This window comes from Barbus barbus (genome assembly GCF_936440315.1).
Source record: "Barbus barbus genome assembly, chromosome: 30".
Lineage (NCBI taxonomy): Eukaryota > Metazoa > Chordata > Actinopteri > Cypriniformes > Cyprinidae > Barbus > Barbus barbus.
The window spans coordinates 22,481,262-22,503,366 of NC_136758.1; the positions used below are offsets into that span (position 1 = coordinate 22,481,262).

Consider the following 22,105-nt stretch of genomic DNA (forward strand, 5'->3'; position numbering starts at 1 on the left):
CTTACAGATTTAGAAAATAAAAGGCGAGTGACAACCATGTCGTGTCTTTTTCATCTTATTTTTGTTCAGCACTGATCAACTGCAACTGCAAGACGCATGTAAACAATGTCATAGAAGAAATACGTTTTACTGGAGATGTGATGAAAGAAGAAACATATGTGCAGCAATGAAATTACAAGTGTTAATAATGTCCCGCCAGGTGTTATGCCATTTATTAAATGGCTATAACATAAAAATTAAAAAAGGAACACGATATACTGATTTAAATGGTTGAGTTTAAATAATTTTATTATGTGAAAAAAGACCATATGGTCATGAAAGGGCATGTAGACAATCAGTTGCCTGCATGGGAAAACAGTCAATTATGCAAAAATATTTGATAGTTGAAATACGGTAAGTATAAATAAGTGAAATTAAATATGGATTTGAGTTTATGATATGAGAAAATAAAGACCATAAGGTGACAAGAGATATGGAATTTGTTGTGTAGAAAATCAGTAGCTTTAGATAACTGTCAATTATGCAAAAAATATTTGTATGTCACGATTGGCCAATCAGAATTATGTACAGTGCCCTCCACTAATATTGGCACCCTTGGTAAATATGAGCAAAGGCGGCTGTGAAAATCAATCTGCATTGTTTATCCTTCAAAAAATTCACAAATTTCGAACCTATCATTGATGTACACCAATTGAAAGTGGAGGGAAAATCTCATTGTGAAATAAATGCTTTCTCTAGTTCATGTTGGCCACAATTATTGGCACCCAATTATTGCAATGTCCTTTTCTCAAGATAACAGCTCTGTTTTCTCCTATAATGCCTGAAGAGTTTGGGGAACACCTGATAAAATATCAGAGACCATTACTTTATACAGAATCTCTCCAGAACCTTCAGATTCACAGCTCCATGTTGGCGCTGCTTCTCTTCAGTTCACTCCACTCATTTTCTACAGGGTTCAGGTCAGAGGACTGGGAAGGCCATGGCAAAAGCTTAATTTTGTGCTCAGTGACCCATTTTTGTGTCAATTTTGATGTTTGTTTTGGATTATTGTTCTGATGGAAGATCCAATCACAGCCCATTATAAGATTTCTAACAGAGGCAGTCAGGTTTAGATTTTTTATCTGTTGGTATTTGATGGAATCCATGATGCCATGCTTCTGAACAAGATGCCCAGGACCTCCGGCAGAAAAACAGACCCCCAACATTAAAGATCCAGCAGTATACTAAAGTCATCTGGTGGGTTTGCTGCCAAAAAGCTCTTTTTTATGTTTCATCTGACCATAGAAGCCAGTGCCATTTGAAGTTGCAGTTGTGTCTGACAACTGAATATGCTGGAGTTTGTTTTTGGATGAGCAAGGATAATTTTTCTCCGAACAACATGTGGTGATGTAGGGGCTGTTTGATATATTTTTTTAGGCTTTCTGACCTCAAGATTGAACAAATTTCTCCAGCTAAATTCTACTAAATTCTCCAGCTCTGATCCTTGGAGAGTCTTTGGCCACTCAAACTCTCCTCCTCACCGTGCATTTGGACAATATAGACACATCCTCTTCCAGGCAGATTTTTAGCATCTTTAGTTGATTGCAACCTCTTAATTATTGCCCTGATGATGGAAATGGGGATTTTCAATGCGTTTTCTTACAGCCACTTTCTCTTTTGTGAAGCTCAATAATATTGTTTTGCACAACAGACCTATATTCTTTGGTTTTATTCCTTGTGATGGATGATTAAGGGAATTTGGCCTTTGTGTTCCTCATATTTATAATCCTGTGGAACAGGAAGTCATGGCTAGACAATTTCATGCTCCTAGTCACCCTGGTGTGCTAAAGTAAATATGAATGGGAATATACTTCAGAGATATTTTACTAACAAGAATTTCTAGGGGTGCCAATAATTGTAGCCAACATGCATTGGAGAAAAACATTTATTTCATTATGAGATACTCTCCCCACTTTTAATTGCTTTACTTCAATGAAAGGTTAAAATTTTGTGATTTTTTGAATGCTCATATTTACCAAGGGTGCCAATATTAGTGGAGCCCACTGTATTCCAGAGCCATGTAAGTTATTATAATATACATTTTGCTATGTTTTCACAGACTTGAAATAAAGTAGATATAAATAAATTGAATGGAAAATTGATTTGAGTTTAAATTATTTTATTATGTAAGAAAAAAAGGCCATAAGGTGATGAGAGATGTGAAATTGCTATGTAGACAATCAGTTGGCTTGGTCAACAGTCAATTATGTAAAACTATTTGATTGCCTTCAGCTAATCAGAATCATAAATTCCAGAGAGCCATGAAAAATGATTGTAATATTCATTTTTGCTATGATTTCTCATAACTGAAATACAGTAAATAAATAAGTGACATGAAATATTGATTTGAGTTTAAATTATTTTATTATGTGAGAAAAAAAGACCATAAGATATGAGAGATATGAAACTAGCTCTGTAGAAAATCAGTTGACTGGGACAACAGTCAGTTAAACAAAAATATTTGAATGTCATGATTCTCATAACATAAAAGGTCCTAGCCTCAAAGACTATTTTAATTACAAATCAGACTTTGGAGCGATAATAGATATTAAATATGCAGGAAATGACTGCAAGCTCAGTATAATCCAACGAAGACGAAAGATAAACCAGTTATAAAACTATTAATGAATACTATGGGTTAATTATCAATTCATGATTATTTCCAACTCAAGTTAAGCAAACAGACTGTTTTATTGAGATTATATATTTATTATGAATAAATTCACGTGAGTGTAATCAAACCAGCAAGCATAGCTTGATTATAAGCAACCTTGGACTCCTTGCTCAGTTGCATGAAATTTTTTTTTGATATTTTTTACAGTGAATAGTGTATTCAAATGTTTGAAAAACATTTAATACAAAATGTAAAACTCTGCATAGTGCTTTAGTGAGGCCACTGCTACAATTCACAGAGCCAAAAACACATTTTGTAGGCTTAGATAACTTTTTGTGTGCAGAAAACTGGACATCAGTTTTTATGTGAGCCTTTAACACAGACACCATAGTTAAGGGCTTTTGAAAGATAAATATTTTTTGGTGAAGAAATATGTGACATACAGTATAAGTGACCAATGTGATGTTCCTCTTGAAATGCTCTATGAAAGAGAAACATGCAATTTTGCAAAGAGCTTTATAAAGCTGCCTTCAAAAAAAAAAAAAAAAAAAACTGTTTCCAAGGTGATAAACATCAAAACATTGTTCACTATTGAAGGTTAAATATAGACAAGCAAGCTTTGATAGGTTGTGCAGTTTGTAACAATTCACTGAAGAAAAGCCCACGTGACATACTTGTATCTGATATTTATTCTGAACTCCAGAAACGTGACATGCAGCCTAACTGAAGAGAATAAAAAGTAAAACATATGTTGTCATAACCTTTAACCTTGCATGAAACACCTGCAATCTGAAGTGAAAATGAGACCTGTTGTTGTCATTGCCAATATAAGGGAATATAAAAATGTCATTTAAAATGTACATCATTTGTTCATTTATTTAAGCATATTGAACATTTTTTTAGTGCAACCTTCATTTCCCTTTGCGGGGTTGCAAACAAATCGTGGCATTTGAAATTTGAAAATAGGTCACAAAAAATAAGATTAAATTGTTAAATTGTTCATTTATCATTAAATTGAATGTTTTCCTCGGTTCCTAAAAAATTGAAATGGTTCTCAGATTTGCTGGATGCTGTGAGCCTAAATTATAAGTTATCTTTAATGAGGCACTTCTGAATTGTTAATAATAATATTCAGGCTGCATATTCATGTGTCAGCAGGAGGTAAATTCACAAATCAGATCTGCTGTTTTTCCTTCAACTTCTTCATTCCGTTGGGGAAATAGCGAGGTCAAAGAAACGCAGGCTGGATGCTGGGCTGTCCTCACTCGTCACAGAATCTGGGGCTGTTGATCAGGGCCAATAGTTATGCAACAACAAAGATTACTTTTAAGAGAGGTTGAAACTGAAGAGACTTCTTCTGGACCTTAGATCATCTCTTGAGCCATATTGGTTTTGCTTGTAAACAGTGCTTGATCTTTGTGTATTTCTCTCCTGATTGAGACAAGATTACTTTTTATCTGGAGAAAGCAATATTTAGGACTCATATTTTAACCAGAATCAGCAATCTGAAGTTAAAAACGTCTTAATGTAACTTAAACATGCAACTTTTCACTTCACAAGAAGTGAGTCGTGTGGATGTTTTAATCAGCCGTTTGAACTCTCATTCTGACGGCACCCATTCACTGCAGAGCATCCATTGGTGAGCAAGTGATGTAATGCTAAATTTCTCCAAATCTGTTCAGATGAAAAAACAAACTCGTCTACATCTTGGATGCCTGAGTGTGAAAAAATTCAAAATTCAATAAAAAAAATATTCAATTTTGCGTGAACTGTTCCTTTAACAAATTGACCATTATTGTAAAGTTTCACAAAACAAAAAAAATTTGTTTAAATTATGCTGCACAATAAAAAGCAATACACAAAGTAAACCAAGAAGCTTAAATATACATTGAAAATCCGTCAATTGTGTATGTGTACTAGGATAAGTGAGAGCGGAAGTATCTGGATAACTTGACATGTGTCTGATGTGTACTTCATGTCTGACAGCACGAGTTACATGAAGACTGCTCTCTTTTCACCCAATCAATGAAGACCTTGTGAAGAGCCCATAAAGCCTTTTCTTAATGTGGAGCGACAGCTTAAGTCTTGAAGCAATCTAATCCTCTATGACAGCCTCTGATTGGTACGTTCACTATAGCAGCTGACTAGTTGTGACTGAGAACTACGGCTGATAGATTTAAATTACACTCGGTTTGACATGGCAACAGCAGCGCTATTAAAAGTGCTGCCAAGAAAGCGTCCTTCTTAGATTCTAATATATTCGCACTAAGAGAGAGGTTCAAGTTCAAGTTCTTCACTTCACCTTAACAACACATGAGCACAAAAGGAAAAACTCTCAATCACAGATGCGTCCCTGCTCTCGCCGAGTAAATAGCGTTTGGCCCGCTGATAGAGATTATAATACTAAACATGAAATTGTCTTACATAACACATTGTAGTTTCACTACAGATGATTTAGTGTCCATCCAGAGAGAAGCAGCTCTTGCGTAAGCGGCTCTGACCTCATGAGATTTACCCATCAGCCTTCATTGCCGAAGCAAAGGTATCCCCTGGGATTAATGCTGGTGCTCTAACCCCACAGCGAGACACATCCACTGCACACGCATTTAAACCCTGGCAACACACACCAACCGCTGAAATCAGTTGCATGATATTAGCGCCGGGGCGGAGGCGGGACCTTGTACTTCCTGTGACGCCAAAGAAGTTAATTGTTCCTTGTGAGCAAAAGCGCGGATGGCCTTGAAAGGGAAAAGTGTCTGTGAGTCAACCAACGCTTATTGCATTTGGTGAAATGTGAGAATAAGAATTATTTTAGCTACAAGACATTTTAAATTTACGTCTAAGATACGTGGTAGTGAAATAAAAAAATTTCACGAGTTCACACTTACATATATTTAGCACGAGTTACGTAATGCGTATTAGGCGTGCTGTCCTGGGGGAGGGCTCCGAGCTCCGGAATGGCCCAAACCCAGAGCATCCCCCCATGGTGTGGTGAGAACTTAGTGATATTGGTGGAGAAGGGGTGGTGGAGGGATGCTGATAGACCGTCGAATGAGTGGAGGTATGTCAGCTGTATTTATATCCGTGTGTTGATTGACATGATAACGTACCACTTGTTTAATTAGGCTAAGTATCTGACGTGCTCCTCCCGAACTTTGTTAATAAAACATCATATATTTTTATGTAGTTGTAAGTGACAAAGAAAGAGACTTTTTTTTAACCAAAAGCACTTTAATTTTTTTAAACAATATAAATAAATAAATATGCTACAAATTAGCATACATTTTTATGCTTTAAATGTATACAATATGGCAACTGTATATGCAAATGGTTCTCAAACGTTTTGGAGGCCAACATATTTTTATATACAATATTTTTGCTATAATTATGACAAAGATGCTTGTTTTTAATCTTTTTTTTTTTGCAAACAGAAACTATGAATAGCTATTGAGGGGGAAAATAATGAAATTGCATTAGTTGTTTAATTATGATATTAATATTATTTGTATAATAATAATAATTCATTTGAATTATTTTAAGTCTGTTAAGAAGTTTGCTGAGGCCCTCTAATGGGTCCCGGCTCCTTGATTGAGAACCACTGGTGTATGCAAAACAACCAATCATATGCTTGTTTGTTAACTTAATGTTGCTGACACACTTAAATTACAATTTTAAGGAAATAAACAAAAAAAATATCCATGAGATCAAATAAGATGCTGGGTAAATAATTAGGAATTAAAAGGGGAAATTCATTTAAAATGTTAAGCAATTCAAAATAATTTTTTACAAAATTTTTTTATTTTACAATGTATATAGACAATAACTGAGATGTTTATGCTCTAAACTTGACAGAAGTATGATCTTATATTTGTAACTTTTAGCACAGATTTTTCTAAGGTATAAGGTAAATATTGAAAATATTTTTTTTTTGCATTCTTTGTCAACCGTTAAAATATGGACAGCTAAGTTAGTTGTGCAATATATTTAATGCACTATTTAGATTGCTGAAGAACAGTAGTTAGCCCTGAAAAATTTGCTGACAAACTTAAAATACAATTTTAAGTAAATAAAGAAATACATGCAAAACTGAACAGCTGTTTAACCATAAATGACAAAGTAAATAATCTGCAGGAGTAGTAAAATAAATAATTATGGATTAAAGAGGGGAATTAATTTGTAATTTTAAGCAATTAAAAATGAATAAAAAAAATAATTTTACAATGCATTTTGAAGTTAAATAAGATGTTTGTGCCCTACTGTAAAAATGCGACAAAAGTACTATATGATCTTGCACTTGTGACTTTGGAAATGGCTTTTACCATGCATTTTGTGAGAAACTCAAGCACAGTTGATTGATATTGAGTAAAAAATATTCTTGAAAACAACAAAAAGGTTGCTTACTTTACAACTTTGCATGGACTGAGCTAAATTAGCAGTGCAAGATATGCACAACGGAATCTATATTGCTATTTTGAATTGCTGAAGAGCAGCAAGTGGCCCTGAAGAAGATGCAAAGCACAAGCAAAGCCTGTGTGAAGCCTTCACTCCGGAGTCACTGTAACAGACCAGGAAGCTTTTAATACTCTTCAATGAGGATGCACCTGAGTCCCATTTGGCACGGTCTGCCTGCTCCACCTCCTCTGGCTCAGAAGCTTCCGACTCCTCTGCACTTGCAAGCGCACGTCGAACACCTCCTCAATGGCTTTCTTGAAACAGTGGAAATTGTAGTCGATAAGTCCTGCGTGAGCAAAGACAAGTGTAATTAGCCTGCGGCAGGAGAGTCGTTCAACCCATTCCCAAATTGGATCACTGCATAAATGCACTTTGAATTAAGATTATGACACACATAACGAGATATGTCATTTAGCTTTGATCCAGAGAAAGAAAAAAAATCTACATAAAACATTTACTAACACCTACATACAGATATACTTTGAAAGCTAGACGTAAAACATACAGTAACCGCTTGACGGGTGCCAACTTAGGCTTTATGAAACCACAAATTATTAAATATTCAGTTTGAACAGAAAAAAGAACCAGCTTCCCTAGTGATTTAGGGTTTTATAATTGAGTTAAAGTTTTGATAAGTTCAGTTAGATATAGTGTGAAAAAATGTAATAAAATATATAATACTTTATGATCATGCAAGAAGCCAGCGCAAATCTACGCCTTTATAAAATGCCTTGTTTTCCCTGCTGACTAACATGATTGCTCATGATACTCTCCCTAACCCCCTTAGTAATTCCCCTTAGCATGAATATTTCAATCTTCATTAGCCTCCCAAGGATTCCATTAATTATCCCATTCTCTCATGTGAGTGCCGCTTTACACCAGCAGGTTCTTTTCTGACTGATTTAAGACAAATGTAGTGTAGCAGTAATTGCTAAAAACACCTTGTGGGCAAAAGCTGATCTTTAGGTCTTTATTGTAGTCCCTATTGAATCCGTATGTGCTGCATGAGGATTTCTAGTGGGAATTGTTAATAGTTAATAAATATTTTGCGGTATGCTGTTTTTTCTTTTTGCTTTCTTTTAGCTTTTGAAACTGTCACCAGTGCAATTTATAACAGAATATTGGAAGAGCAGTAAAAATATAGTTAATGTTGTAGTTGTCATACATTTCAGTTAATTTCTGTATAGGAATAAACCTTAAAGTGTTGGCTACAAAAATCAATTGCCAAGGAAAGAAATATTTACTCCATTAAACACACGTGCATTTACACAACTGTTTAAAATTTTGGGGTTGATCATTTTAAAATGTTTGAATTTTCAGTGTCACGTGATCCTTCAGTAATCATTCTAATATGCTGATTTGCTGCTCAAGAAATATTTATTATGTATTATTCAGTGTTGAAAACACCAACAGTGATACATTTTTTCAGGATTCTTTGATGAAAAGAAAGTTCAAAAGAAGATCATTTATTCATTTGTAACAATGTCTTAACTAAGTTTTGATCAAATTAATGCATCCAGTATTAATAATAAAAAAATTAAAAACTTTCCAACTCCAAACTTTTGAACAGTAGTGTATAAAATATTAAACAAACTAATTTCAAATCTAGATGATAAACCAACATACAACATGTTTTATAATTGGACTTTAATAATTGACTCGTGTTACTGAGACCCTTAAAACTACTTCTTCATGTGACAACAAGCTCTGAAAAAAGGCAGATATAAACAATAACATCAAACCGAACACGTTTGCATGATGTCCAGAAAGCTCACCTTTCCTCTCAAAACTCTCTTCTCTGAGGAAACACACCAGGGCAAGAAATTTAGTGACCTCTTTTAAGTACATGACCGTAGTGTTGTTCAAGTGGATTATGGCCATGGATTCTTTATCATACGGAGTTCCTGCCTCATCTCCAGTCAACCTATATGGAAAATAACAACTATAAAACAAAGCACAACCATCTCTCATCGTGTCTTCCATGCTCTCTGCAGTTCCATCTCATTCTATTTTTCTTGCACTTGTCCTTCAATTTGTATGATGAATGCACATAATGAACATGTCCCTGACGGGCGGCTTCCTCTGAGGACACAGAGCAGCGTGAATTACGGCTCCATCAGGAAGACACTTTCCCAATTCAGTTTAAGAACAGACTGCATACAGCTGAAAAATTGTGCAGTGTGGAACAGATGTTGATTCATATCATAATTATCAAAATGAACAGATGCCCTGTCATAATCCTCCGCTTTTATAACCAAACTAATTTATGCTATTATGCATGGATGTTACAAATATATAAATATTTTCACACAAAAAAGAAAGTACGGAAAAGATGATGAACAAATTGAGGCGACATAATAAAGCATGTAATTTGGAGCTTCCTGAAACGGAGAACACGAATCAATGTCAATATGATGAATAGGGAACAAATAAGCGACTTATTAATTTCAATGAGATACAAACAAGGCTTGCGGAAATTAATTCCACAGCAGCTCGCCAAATCTAAATAAAAGCCATATACTACAAATTAATGCACAAGCTGTCAAGCCGAAATGGGCTGAACTGACATGACCATCTTGTGGCTTACAGGAATAGTTCACCCGAAAATGAACATTTTTATGATTATTTACCCCCAAGCCATTATACAAGATGTGTATAACTTACATTCTTCAGCCAAAGAGGAATTAAGGTTTTGGAGGAAACATTCCAGGATTTTTCTCCATCTAATGCAAGTGAACATGGCTCATTGTAGACCATTTTTGAACGGTCCAAAATCCATATTTAGATAGCAAGTAATCTACATGAAAAATCTTCTCTAGTAAAACATTGTAATTTCCATAAAATAATATAATTTTAAAAATAAATAAATAAATGCATACATACATAAATAAATAAATGTCATACAAATGTTCATCTTGGTCCAGCTCAGTTTAAGAGGAACCTGCAAAGATTATATGTCAAGCACCCTTCACACTGTAAAGCAGTCCAAAACAACTATGTTGGACAATTTTGAAGTTGGAGGAGAAGAAGAGGTGGAGTTGCAGACCATTTTCGATGGTCCAAAATCCATATTCAGGCAGATTCAAAGTAATCCACACAACCCCAGCTGACAAATAATGGCCTTCTCAAAAGTTGAATGGCTGCTGCTGTATAATAATGTAAGTTTGTTGTTTAAAATTATCCATGCATGTGTGCATTCTAGCTTCAGAGGCTTGTCATCCTCCTCCATCATCCATGTACTCAGGATCAAAGTGTTGAGCGATCTCTTCTTCTCCTCCAACTTAAAAATCATCTGAAATAGCTGAAATAGTTCTTTTGGCCTATTTTACAGTGTGAAAGACTCTTGACATGTAGTCTTTGCACGTTTCTCTTAAACCAAGCTGGACAAAGGCGAGCATTTATAGTTAAAAAGTATGTCATTTTTTATTTTTCCTGAAAATAACTGATCATTTTGCTAGAGAAGAGCCTTATTTGTCAGGTGGATTACTTTGAAGCTAAATATGGATTTTTAACCGTCAAAAATGGTCTACGTTGAGCTGTTCACTTGCATTAGATATAGAAAAAGCCTGAAATGCGTTCTTCCAAAACTTTCACTTCACTTGGCTGAAAAATAGAATTTTGGGTGGCTTGGGGGTGAGTAAATTATCAGGAAATATTCATTTTTGGGTGAACTATTAGAGTCCTCTCAGTTACAGACTAAGGCTACAATTTCGCAGGGTTAACTGTCCTGCCTGCTCTCCTATTCATCAGAAAGTGATGAGGTGTCCCATCTGCTCTTGCAGGCCACCACAAACCAACATATGCAGGGCCCCGGGTCAGGCCTGCATTCCTGTACCTACCCAGACCGCTGTGTCCCGTCACATTACTAGGGGTGACCCTGAATAGTTGACGATTCAATGCTTCGAAAGGAGGAGACGGATTCGACTCTCAATCTCACAGTCGAATATTCGCAAGGTGTTATGATCATGCCTTTTTGGATAAATGGGGGTGCTCAAATGTTTGAAATCACATTAAACTACCAGTTTTCTCCCAACAAGTTAATATACAGTCAATTAAAATAATGCTATAAATAACAATCTGAAAAGAAAGAAGCTTCAAATAAATATTTTAACATGCTTGAATAAATCCAACCACCCCTATAGATTTAAGTTTCAATTTCCATAAAATTTTCCTTACAGAGGATTTTGGCGGCAGGGATTTAAATCTTTAACACGACTCAAACTGACACAGGCAGAGTGAAAGACTGGATTTTTTCGATCAGGTAGGGTATAAGGGATTTCAAAACATTTCAGCCAGGTGTAGCCTATATATCATTTATCTCGTATAAGGTGCATTTGGTTGAGTTAAGGTCTCTGCACACTGAAGGCCATTGCACACTGAGTCCAAAATTTTTGCATGCGTTTTTCCGTTTTTGTCGTATTCCCCATCCTTTCCTATTAAAATGCATGCTACGCAAAAATTTTGGACTCAGTGTGCAGAGACCTTGAGTCCGAATTTTTCATCCAAAGATCTTTTAATCAAAACATAAAACATTAAAAACATTATTCACCCCGTTTATATCGGCGAGGCGTCCGATACACATCTTCCCTGTGCATTAACGTCAGTAATTATGACTGACTTGACTCTTGGTAGTGTATTTTGCTCCGCCCCCAAAACATATGATTCGAGTATCAGTCGAATATCGGCAAGATTCAAAAATTCCGATTTGACTATGAAAACCCTTAGTCGAGGACACCCCTACAAATTACAGGACAAATTGGGTCAGTGGCGCTGGAGGTGCCACACTCTGCCTTTCCAATGTTTACAGCCAGTGTTTACATATCCCCGAGTTATATGCTACTAATCCACAAAAGATTAAATCCCAGCCAACAATGGCAATAGGGAAACAAGGTGGTCGAATGTAGAGTGTTGCATTTTATTGGGTATTTTTTTTGGATGTATGCCACAAAAGAATTATAGTGGGAGAAGATGCAAAACTTGCCATGCTCCTTCATGTCTACGGGATAAGAACATGTTCTGTAGCGTAATGTGACTGGATGGATTGTCACTCGGTTATCACTCACCCATAGATACACGAGATGTCGATAACCACATCTATCATGTCACAACACAATTCATAGGTCTGCATATCCACCGGGCTGCTGTCGGTTGCTATGTAAATCTTACTGACCACATCAAAGAGAAAAGCCTTTTCAATCCCTGAATTCTGCAATGAGAGCACAGGACGGGGGTTAGGGGTCAGCTTTTATTCTTAAGAAATGCAGCGGAACAGGACATCATATCTAAGAACACTTTGAAGTGGAAATGAATTGCGCAACCAAGTAATCAACTGCTTTGCAAGTACTGTTGTTATAAAATGCATCTAATTCTATAAAAGCTGTTGAAAGACTAGAAAGCCTCTTCCCAAGTTATGACTTTTTTGACTGCTTTTTTTAATCATAACAATAAGAAAGTTTTAAATTGCAATTATATTCAATAATATTTGTACTTTTAAATTATATTTTACATTTACATTTCTTTATTTAGCAGAAGCTAAGTGATAAAAAATACAATTATTTTAATATATACAACACACGTGAATATATACTGTACACTACCATTCAAATGTTTTTTAATGGTTTTGAACACAAGTCTCTTATGCTCACCAAGGCTGCCTTTATTTGACAAAAACACAGTAAAACAATAATATCGTGAAATATTATTACAATATTATTGAAATAACTGTTTTAATTTATTAACTATTTTAATATATTTGAAAACAGTCAAAACTGCTTAATATTTTTATGGAAACCATGATATATATATATTTTTTAGGATCCTTTGATGAATTTTTTTGAAATAGAAATATTTTGTAACATCTTACATTTATCTAAATATATTTACAGTATAGGGACACAGATCAAGGGTAAATCCGAATCAATCTGTGAAATCAAATAATGCATAAAAAGTGATTAAAATCACACTGCATTGAATGGCAGATGGTTAAGAGACTTCAATCTTCATAATATAAAATCTATAAATTGCTCAGTTATTGTACTCATGTATCAGGCTTTTACCATGTCAATTTACCCTCTGTTGCCACCCGCTGGCTAATGTAAAAAAACTTCAGAAGTATTTGTGATTCTGCTAATTGTAATTGCTTTCCAGATCAACATTAAAATAAAACATGAGCATCATAAAATTATATTATGTCTGAGAAAGATCATAATAAATAATAATGGGTTTTGTGATCATCATGTTTGTAGGAATATTATTTCCATTATACCTCACTGCAAGCACAAATTACAGGCCAGTGCTAATGTACCTATGCTAATAGATATAATTCTTAACAGACAGAAAATTATGCTTTCTGGTTTTGCATGTTTACATGAAAATAAATAACAAAAAAAAACATCACATATAACATTCTTTTAACATGTTCTTGCATGACAGTGAAAACTCTTTACAAGTTATTCATAATTACTGTATCACTCTTTTGATTCTAAAGATAACTTTCTATGCATCATTGATTGCAACTCATGACATCTTAATTAATCATAAGTCTCAATACCTCAGCTCAAAAATGTATGAATTACTAGAAATCGCTAAGTTCTAAATGATCAGTCATTGAGCAAGAACATAATTAATTCAACACTAAGCACTGATCAGAGATTCACTTTGGTTATTCATGCTGAAAATATGAGAAATCAAGATATAAAGAAGTGCATGAGCCACACAGTGAACTAAAAGATGTTCATTTACTCACTGATATGAAAATGTTGAGCAGATTCTCAAGGGTGGGAAGTTGAGGGATGAGTTTCTGCACAACTTTACTGAAGGCCTCAAAGATTGAATGATCATAGATGCTTGTCAAGTAGAAGCTGAAAAAAATAATACATTTCAAATCACAAATCCAACATTCAATGATTTCAAAAATGCCACATAATATCTGTTATGACACCAACCTTAAGTGTATTCTTTCTAAACCAGCATCAGCTAGATCATCATTAGCTCGTTTGTGTATGTCTCTCTGTTTCTCAATTTTGTGGTCATCTGAAAGCCCATCGACCTTGTGGATGAACACTTCGAAGTTGATGTCAGGATTGACCTTGTAGGCTCTTGTCGCGGTGAGGTGAAGTCTACTCAATGCCTCCACATAATCATCCTACACAGTAACATATTTGTAGTGTGTTTTTAGAAAACAGACAGACAGACACACACACAGGCAGACAGACAGACACAGACACACAGACAGACAGACAGACAGACAGACAGACACAGACACACACACAGGCAGACAGACAGACACACACACACAGACAGACAGACAGACAAGACAGACAGACAGACAGACAGACACAGACACACACACAGGCAGACAGACAGACACAGACACACAGACAGACAGACAGACAGACAGACAGACACAGACACACACACAGGCAGACAGACAGACACAGACACACAGACAGACAGACAGACAGACAGACAGACACAGACACACACACAGGCAGACAGACAGACACACACACACACACACACACACACACACACAGACAGACAGACAGACAGACAGATAGATAGATAGATATTTCACCTGAGAGTCTATGACAAAGATGAGAGCCCCTGTGCCGCGAAATATCATCTCATAGTCGAATGTGGGGTCGAAGAAATCAATCTGACCAGGAAAGTCCCAGATTTGGAAGCTGACAAAGGAACTGTTGGAAACGTCTTCTCGACAAATCTTATTAGTGCTCTCCAGAAAGAGAGTCTCATTGGGTGACATCTTGTGGAATACAACTTTCTGAATGGAAGACTTGCCGCTTCGCCTCAGGCCCATGAGCAGGATACGAGGTTTCACCTCACTGCTGAACGGATCACTGAAGCCCAGCACTTTACAACAGCCAAACACAGAAACACTGCTTGAGAATCATAGATCACCATACGTAAGCCATATTTGGTTAATGGTAAACCAAACTTAGCATTCAAACAAACTGCTAGTGACAGTTATAATAGAGCTTACACTATTGTTCCAAAGTTTACAGTCAGTAAGAATTATTTTAATACGTTTATTCAGCAAGGAAGAAATTACTGTGAATTGAGAAAAAGTGATAGCAAAGAATTTACATTATTACCAAATAAAAGTTGTTGTTTTGAACTTTCTTTTTTATCAACATACATGGCCTTTTTATACACAATTCAGTTATGAATAAGTGTGACAGGTAACACTTTAGTATAGGGACCAAATCTCACTATTAACTAGTTGCTTATTAGCATGCCCATTATTAACATATTGGCTGTTTTTTTTCTCTTTATTTTTATTCCAAAGTCAAATGCTATTATTTGTACAAAAACTGTATTTTTACATTCTTAAACCCTCCGCAACCAACCCAGAACAAACTGCCTATAATAAATAATAATAATAATAATTATGATGGCAATAATGATCATATAAATCTAAATAAAACAGAAATAAAATGATGATAAATAATGAAAAGAAAAAATAGTAAAAAAAAAGGTCATTGGATACCACAATCAGGTATTATACTCCCCAGGTAGTATATTTATAGCAGAGAAATATGATAATAAGGGTTGCCAGACATAAGGGAATTTATTGGAACCTCTAATTGAATATTTAATCTTTTTTAAGAGTAGGTATAACATCAAATCCTGAAGCCAGTATGATGCTTTAGGTGAATTTGTAGATTTCCAATGTAATACAATTAGTCTTTGAGCCAATAACGATGCAAAGGCAATAATGTTTAGTTGGCTCTGAGTCAAATTTGATCCATCATCTGAAACACCAAATATTCCAAATATGGCTTCAGCTGTACTTCACACACTTTAGAAAATGTATCAAATATGGTTGACCAATAAGCAGTAAGTGCGGGGCACGTCCAAAACAAGTGAATCAGGTCTGCTTCACCTGGGTGACACCTAATACAGGTCTTGTCAAAAGTAGGAGTAAAAGAGGCAATCCTTGTTCTGCTTAAGTGCATACGATGCAATACTTTAAACTGTATTAAACTCAATCGGGCACAGAAGGTACTACCATTCCCTTTACGGAGGGCATTACTCCAAAATTCCTCTGAAAATACTACTCTGAGCTCTTTTTCCCATCTGCTGTTCCTACACTCTTTAAAGACATAAGAGTTGTATATATTCTTGAAACAAGGCCTTGTAAATAGAGAGGTACTTCTAACAGAGAGTCAGCGGGTAACATATTAGCTGTTTATTAGTAAAGCACATATTCTGCATGACCATATTCTACATCCCTAATCCTACCCAATACCTAAACTTAACAAAAACCTTACTAACTATTAATAAGCAGCAAATTAACTGTTTATTGAGGCGAAAGTCGTAGTTAATGGTTTGTTAATAGCAAGAATCGGACCTTAAAATAAAGTGTGACCGAGTGACAATCCTACATTTACAAAAGTCAGAAGAAAAATGTGAGAGTGAGCGTAGTTATTATGTTTTTGGTATAAACTGACTCAGACTCAACAACTAATTGTCACTGACGTACCCTTTAGCATTAGACTGTGCTGTTGGTTACTAATATTAGAACAATCTGTGCTTACAGAACGAGACACAAATATGACAAATACTTGAGCAGCCAGTGTGTCCTGAATTACCCAAAATGGGTTTGGTTATTTGTGCATACAGACAATATTTGATTTGTGTCATCTGCTGTTGGAAGTACAGGATGATGAGAAAGTCACACTGGTTAGTAATATGCTATTTATTGTGAATGTAGCCATTTTGAATGAATGACCTACTTGATGTCAGTTTTACTCAGGTTTACTGTAATATGCTATAGACAGTAACTTCTAACTAATATATATATATATATACAGGGCTGTAGATGGGGTTTGCGGGGCCCCGGTGCAGGTTGTACCAGTGGGCCCTGTTTGAAATTGTTTGATTTGTATGTTCGTACTATTTATTTATTTGTGCTATTTACACAATGTTTACGTTTTTCAAGTTTGTAGGTGTCCAGGCACAGAACCGAATAATCAAATATAAAATAGCACTGCGTGGTCTTCACTGTAAAAATTAAATATACAGTCAAACCAAAATTTATTCAGACACATTTAACATTTCTCATATTATCACAGTTTATTTGCTATAGTTTAGAAAATGGTAATAAAACATGACAAGAACTCAGAGTAAAACAAATTCTGTGTCAGAACAAATTCTTTATAATGTTAGATAACTTTGATAGAAAGGTATGTAATGGATTACAATCAACCAAAAAATTCAGACAACTGTTAGTATGACAATATTTATACAACTATCAATACTTTGTTGACCAATTACCAAGAAATGCTTTTTTTTTAAATTACTGTCCTGTACCCACTAGTAAAATAAATAAATAAATATCTGGTGTCTGATTAATTTTTGGTTTGACTGTGGATTAGTTCTTGTTAAAACTACAAAGTAATCAGTCGGGAGAGTTATTTTCTTTCTTTCATTTTCTTGGATTAACATTAAGGACACCGACAGCTCCAGTAAATTAGGCGCGGTCACTTTAAGAGACAATGCATCCATTATAATGATACACATCCGATTTCTTTCTCCACTGTTTTCTTTCACTTAAGACATAACCGACAGTTGTTTCGAAGATACTTTCCAAGAAGGATATTTTTACATAATTTTGTATGCACAAGAGCAAGAAGAGGCAAATTCGGTGTTTAAGCGCTTTGACACGCGTCTCTCTGCGTGCGCCCTGTGCGCACAGAACACCACGCGCGGGTGCTGAATTGGGCTCTTTCACATCCTTTTCTGTTTGCATGTTTAAACTGCGATTTGTAGCCTATTTGTTCGTTCAGGTGCAGGAGGACCCGAACGAGAGCTCGGTTCGGGAGTACTCAGTTCAGCTTTTCCGCTTCTTGTGTTTGAATGCTTTAAACTCTTTTGAATGTTTAAATTGGCCGGCTTAAAAACACGTGCTAATGATAAGCTTTCATGACGACGACGCAGCAGTGGCCCGTCAACTGTCCTGAGCGTCTTTTTAGGCTGGCCTCAGCCCCCCCCTCCGCCGTGGGACCCTATAATCGTCACCACCTTTCACCTCACTAGCGATGGCCCTGTGTATACATACACACACACACACACACACACACACACACACACACACACACATATATATATATATATATATGATTCTTTCCAGTCTCTCTGGTTGTCTTCAATGTATGTCATATCTGTCTGTCAGGTGGTTAGTAACCACTGGTAACTAGCCCATTATGCCCTTGAGAGCAGTCCTGCAGGTACTGACTACAGAAGTACACAATAACACCTGATTAACATGGCGTCATCAACCAACAAAGGTTATTAATCACTTTAGTCAGAGTGCTGCAGATTTGGACAAAACAGTTAGATGTGAGGTCCCACCCTTGAGAAGAAAAATCATGTATTCAGCTGAATAATAAACTAGTCCAAAATTAAAGTACACCTAATTTTCAATAGAAGGAGAGCTGCATGAGGGCTCTTCTAAACGGAGCAGCTCTGATGTTTACTGAAAATAATTGCAGCTGGCTCTAATGTTTACACAAACCTGAAAATGTCATTTAATAACAAAAATGATGGCTAAACAAGCTTTTTTTCTTTCATATGAGACAGAACATTTTGACATGAAATTTCATAAGAGAGGCTTTAGAAAAACTGTCATATTTATCTAATTTCAAAGCAATATCATTCTGCATCATTGCACATACTTTAACATCTAAAAGAAATATGAACATGGCCACAAAATGCCTTGTGACAAGTTCATATACTTACAATTAGACATGTAGCAAAGTGAAAAGAGAAATGGCATACTTGCCATCAGTTTGAATCATATTACCAGAATGACTGCTGGAGAGCTTGAGTGTGGAGTTGTGGGCAAAGCCTACACTGGCATTCCACTCCTTCATATCACATGCTGCAGCTGATTTGATGACTGTGACCTTGCTAGCTCTCAGCTGAGGAATGTCAACTGCATTTGGTGAGACTGAGGGACACTTCTAGTCTCAAAATACAGCCTTAGGAATCCTGCAGTGTTTATCGAAGTGTTCAACCGCGGCACCACAGAGTGAAGGAACACTAGTGTGTTTGTTGAATTGGTAAACAATAGTAAAAACTGAGTGAAGGAAAACTTCAGCTGAGTTGACAATCATAGATTGCATCTAAAGTTGTGTTGAAACAATGAGCTGTAACCAATGCCTAACTTATAAATCTACCTGCTTTCTAAGAAATCTTGCCTTAAGGGGAAGCTTGAAGGTACTATGAAAGTCAAATAGCTAAATTGATCAGAAAAAGACATTGTAAAAGCCACAAATCCATAGGCTTATATAATATATCTTTTAGACATTTTAAACTAAAACCAAGTGAGAAACAAAAGGTGTGCGCCCTTATTAATAAACCCCTTGAAAATATTTACCGTAGTATTTCCACCAAACTTCCAAACTACTGTAGTTACTATGGTTTGTTGGTACTTTATTGTTTTCAAGCTATATTTTTATGATATTGGTGGCTAATGCCAAGTTAGCAAAGTTTTACTGTACCATTATTAATAAATCCCTCATAAATATTTACCAGTTTCCAAAAATGCACCTTAGTTCCCACAGTTATCAGTGTTACTTTCAAAACTATATGCATTTTATGGGTTCTTAATAGTTGAAGCTTACAGAATACTTCATTGAATATTTACTTTTATTTATTTATTAATGACACTGGGGGACATCTAGTTACAACAGTTTATTAATAAATCCCTCGTAAATATTTACCAGCCAGAGTTTCCACCCAAAACCTATATATATAATAATTGGGGTTACTTTCAAAACCATAATAAATTTATATCGGATCCCAAACAGTGTAAGAAGCTTATATAATTTAATGGAATATTTATTTATTTATTTATAACACTGCTGGCTATCATGTTACCACAGTTTTGTTGTAGTAACAAATTAACTTGTATTTTAAGAGCAAACCGCGGTTACAATGGAAATAGTTTTTGCAATGGAGTTATACTTTGCGCTCGTTCAGAAACATGTAAAATATACATAAGCCCTTATTTATGGGTGATAAATTAAAACTACCCCTAACCTCCTTCATCACAGCCGCAGTCTCCGTCAGTGAATGTGTCGAAATCATCATCATCCTCATAATAATCGAAAGACAGCGCTTGGTTTTCTCCGTCCGCTTCATTGTATTTCCGTTCGCTTGTCATTCTCCGAGTTTGAGAAATTTAATCTGAGCCACCAGCCAAACTTTTCCACATTGTCACCTGATATGGCCAAGCCATGGTGAACTTTCACCTCCCCCTCGCTCTCTAGCTCTGTGACACACACATAGCAGCCCGCCTGCGTGAGCAATCACAGCACACTGTGACTATTCATCACTATCATCACAGAACCAAGAGCTGCGTGCAGAACAACTTGTGAGAGAAGACAGAGGAGAGGACGCCTCCCTTCCCCAAACAAACAGCCTGTGCATGGACTCCAACGATGGCTGTGGATCTTGGGAGATGTAGTCTTTTGTTCACATAAGGACACATTAAGAGAATTTTATTTATTTATTTAGTGAGATTATAATAATGTCTTGTTACTATATATATATAATTTGTATATAATAATATAACAATATTTTACTAACACAACCATAATGGCAAAACTGTTATACTCTTTATATGTAATATAATAGACATTAAAAGCTCAAATGAACAAAATAGTAATTGATAACAATAATGATGATAGTAATAACACTTTGCTATAATATTTTTCTTATTTAAAATGTAAATAATTTATAATAAGTAAAATATACATTTACATTTAGTCATTTAGCATACACTTTTATTCAAAGTGAATTACAAATTACGACAATAGAAGCAATCAAAATCAACAAAAGAGCAATAATATGTAAATTCTGGGACAAGTCTCGGTTAGTCTAATGCAGTACACGAAGAAAGTTTTATATAAATATATACAGACAGAATAGAAAAAGAATAGAGAATGCTAGTGGGTCATTTTTTTTTTATAAATATAAAGAAAACAAGAGAATTCTAGTGTTAGAGGGTCAATTGAAAAATAATAATAATAGTAATGCACAATATTTATTAACACAACCATAATTATAATACTGTAGTAGCCTAGAGAGAGAGGCTATGTATTTATATACTGTATATGTAATATAATACTAGATATCCAACACTCTAACAAAATAATTGACAATAATAATGATAATAATAACATTTTGCTATTATTATTATTATGTAAAAATAATTTTAATTATTTAAAATTATTTAATTATTATAAAAAACTTTCTATGACCTTCTACGACTTTAAAATATATATTTTATTTATTTCAAATATTGATTTCGTAGCCAAGATGCCCTCTTACCTTTGAGTAAAAGCTGAAGGCCTCTGTCTGCGCCGCTGGATGGCGCTGTAAGAGCTGAGATGTAAGCACTCAATAACTATTTATAGAGAAGATTAAAGCACGTCTCATTTTCTGTTAATGTTCACCGATACAAAAATTGTATCATATATATTGTTTGGTAACACTTAACAATAAGGTGTCATTTGTTAACATTAGTTAATGTATTAACTAACATGAACAATGCATTTATTACACTGTTTGTTAATCTTTGTTAATGTTATGAAAATACAGTTCATTGTTTTTTATGTTAGTTCACAGTGCATTAACTAATGTTAACAAACTCAACTTGTGATTTTAATAATGCATTAGTAAATGCTGAAATTAACATTAAGATTAATAACTGCTGTAGAAGTATTATTCATTATTAGTTAATGTTTACTAATGTTGTTAACAAATGCTAACTAATGAACCTTATTGTAAATTGTTACCTATTTTATTTAGATATTAAAAACAATTCTCTAGTTTAGCTCTCATTCTGTTGGAAGCGAACCTGCAGTCTCAAACTTTATTACATACTTTGTCCTGATGTTCCAAATAGGCCTTACAACCAAATAAGGGAACATTCAACGCATTGCCTAATACGGAAATAAAGACAATTGC

The 22,105-nt window shown here is 35.1% G+C and overlaps 1 protein-coding gene across 1 annotated transcript; it reads right to left on the minus strand.

The window, feature by feature from the left end:
- Positions 1-5,872: 5,872 nt before the first annotated feature.
- On the minus strand, positions 5,873-20,476 carry rragd (ras-related GTP binding D). The gene is made up of 7 exons (XM_079386064.1): positions 20,174-20,476; positions 14,682-14,977; positions 14,050-14,249; positions 13,851-13,965; positions 12,169-12,311; positions 8,881-9,029; positions 5,873-7,391 (listed from the first exon to the last, which is right to left on the minus strand). The coding sequence occupies exons 1-7, from the start codon at positions 20,295-20,297 to the stop codon at positions 7,240-7,242; spliced, it is 1,179 nt and encodes a 392-aa protein (XP_079242190.1). The 5' UTR covers positions 20,298-20,476; the 3' UTR covers positions 5,873-7,239.
- Positions 20,477-22,105: the final 1,629 nt, after the last annotated feature.

What these genes read in the sequence shown, in the direction of transcription:
- rragd (XM_079386064.1), bottom strand. Translation starts at nt 20,297, where the DNA reads ATGACAAGCGAACGGAAATACAATGAAGCGGACGGAGAAAACCAAGCG. An exon ending in TTAGAAAGAATACACTTAAG is followed by an intron (nt 13,966 to 14,049) that starts GTTGGTGTCATA and finishes TATTTTTTTCAG; the next exon opens with CTTCTACTTGACAAGCATCT. An exon ending in AGAGAGTTTTGAGAGGAAAG is followed by an intron (nt 7,392 to 8,880) that starts GTGAGCTTTCTG and finishes TTGCTCACGCAG; the next exon opens with GACTTATCGACTACAATTTC.